The following is a 2,405-nucleotide window of genomic DNA, read 5'->3' as shown; positions in this document are numbered from 1 at the left end:
AAAAAATCATGAATTTAAAAAGCGTTCACAAATTTTGGAAAAGTTTGTGAATTCAGAAAAAATCATGAATTTGGAAAATTTCAAAAATTTGATTTTTTTTGTAAATTTGAAAAAGTTCATGAATCTGAAAAATGTTTGTGGATATAACAAATGTTCACAAAATTTGAAAACTTTTGGGAAGTTGAAAATTTTCAACAATTTGATAGAATGTTCATGAATTTGAAAAAAGTTGGCGAATTTTAAAAATGTTCATGGATTTGGAAAAACTTCATGAGTTTGAAAAATATTCATGAATTTTTAAAAGTTCAAAATTTGAAATTAAAGGAGAAAAGAAAAAGAATCTGAAAAAAAGAAAAATAGATGAAAACCAGAAGAAAAAACCTGAAAGAGAGTAAAGAGAAAGACAAAGATGAAGAAAACCGAACAAAAGCAGGCGGAATCTTTTAGAATGTTCACAAAACCAGATTGAAGGCCTACTGTACGCTTGGCTAAGATGGGCCGGCTCACTGTGTAGCTGGGGTTGCTCACTGTGTCTCTAGATGAGCCGGCATATCATCTAGATATTTACGAAGTCATTATAGACGCTTCGTCATCGACGAGAATATTTCCTTTAACTAAATGCGCATCACAAAAAATTCTGAAATAAATCCAGGAATAAATACGAGCATCAAGATTTGAACCCTGATGGGCTGGGGATCAGGAGCCCCCCTCTAGCACTGCAAGAAATTTTTTTACTACTAGTTTCATGGCCCAACTCAGCCACTTACAAGCCCAACCCAACCGATATTGGCATGATACAGGCTTTGAACCCACCCTTCAGTTTCTGTTTAGATTAGCCACTACTGAGGATAGCACAGTCTCTCTGACCATCCATCCAACTACATTTTCTAAAAAAAAAAATCCATCCAACTACAGATTGATTCACAAAATTCACACTACTTGAAGTGTAGATTAGAAGCCTTTTTCCTGATTTAATCCTGTTCCCACAAATATCGATTCGATCCAGCTCGAGTCTGATGTCTCTTCTCTGTTCTCGCGCGGCGACAGAGCGCATTTGTAAGCTTATCTCCAAACCTATCTATCACGTAGAAACTGCACAGCCATTCGCTTCACCATTTCCCACCACGCCTCATCCGCAATGGCCGCCTCCTTCCTCCGCCCTCTCCTCCCTCCCAAACCTTTCCTCTCCACTCCCAAACCACAAGTCCCTATCGCCCCCATCACTGCCGTACGCTGCACCGCGGCGCCCAAACCGACCACCTCCACCCCAAAGCCCGCCCAGCAAGAGGGCAACCAGGACGAGGAGCAAGAACCCACTCCCGACGAGGCCGACGCCAACCCCCACCGCATCCCCGACGACGAGACCCCGCCGTCGGCGACGGCGACCACCTCCTTCTCGGTGGTCCGGCGCGTGCCGTCGGCCATCTCGACGGACGGACGCCTCCGCCGGACGGCGCTGACGCAGGAGGAGCCGCCCAACTACGAGATCGGGTGGAAGCGCACCAAGAATCTCCCCCTGGAGAAGCCCAAGGGGTGGGCCATCGCCGACTTTCTGGAGAAGCTGGAGGGGCTGATGGAGCGCGGGCGGTACGGGTCGGGCGCGCTGCTGGGCACGGTGGCGGGCGTGGTGACGGAGCGCGCCCGGGAGGAGGCGGAGATCCTGATGGCCGAGGGCGGCGTGGACGAGCGCGTGGCGACGGAGCTCTTCCGCGTGCTGCGGCTGGTGGAGATGGACGTCGAGATGGTCAAAGCCGCCGTCAAGGAGGAGACCGTCAAGGAGCGCGTCGAGACGGCGCGCGCGCGGTGCCGCCAGGCCATCCTCGTCGCGCTCTCGCTGTGACCGTGCACGCACGCTTAGGGACGGGTGTAATCACGTCTAAGTATACTACGACCAGCAATTAATGTGTGCATGCCAACACGTAGAATTTTTGTTATCAAATGGTGCAATGAGGTCAGTCTACTCAAGCTGCAGCAAATCTGAATGTTCTGCACCGGTCAACTGTACGCCGTTGTGTCTCATTCTGTGAGAACACGGTCACAGATTCGAGCAGTATGTGGTAATGTCATGGCCTGATCGGGTCCACGATCCCTCCGCATAAGATTTGTGTTACAGATGACGAGACGTGGCACCATCTTTTCTGAGGGTTGTAAACGAATCAAGTACAGTTCAGGCTAGCTGTACTTTGCATTTGATGCTAAATAAAACAAGTATTGCTAGGAAAAAAACGTCGGCTGCTTCTAAGAGCATGGTTAATAATATAGCCAACAATAGGTTACAAAGAGTTGCCATGTCATCTAGAGCCAATTTAATAACCGACATGTACAATAGTAAATTTTTAATGTGTCATATTTTATTAATAGTTGGCCCATCTTGCAATCTCATAAAGTTTATTAAGGCTCGTGTT

General features: G+C 47.4%; 1 protein-coding gene across 1 annotated transcript; it reads left to right on the top strand.

Moving 5' to 3' along the window:
• Positions 1-1,055: 1,055 nt before the first annotated feature.
• CRR41 (potassium/sodium hyperpolarization-activated cyclic nucleotide-gated channel protein) lies at positions 1,056-2,066 on the top strand. The gene has a single exon (XM_048708304.2). It carries the CDS (start codon positions 1,139-1,141, stop codon positions 1,838-1,840), a length of 702 nt encoding a protein of 233 aa, XP_048564261.1. The 5' UTR covers positions 1,056-1,138; the 3' UTR covers positions 1,841-2,066.
• Positions 2,067-2,405: the final 339 nt, after the last annotated feature.

Source organism: Triticum urartu, chromosome 3A, assembly GCF_056163025.1.
Source record: "Triticum urartu cultivar PI428250 chromosome 3A, HENAU_Tu73, whole genome shotgun sequence".
Classification (NCBI taxonomy): Eukaryota; Viridiplantae; Streptophyta; class Magnoliopsida; order Poales; family Poaceae; genus Triticum; species Triticum urartu.
This window is presented reverse-complemented; position numbering and strand designations above follow the sequence as displayed.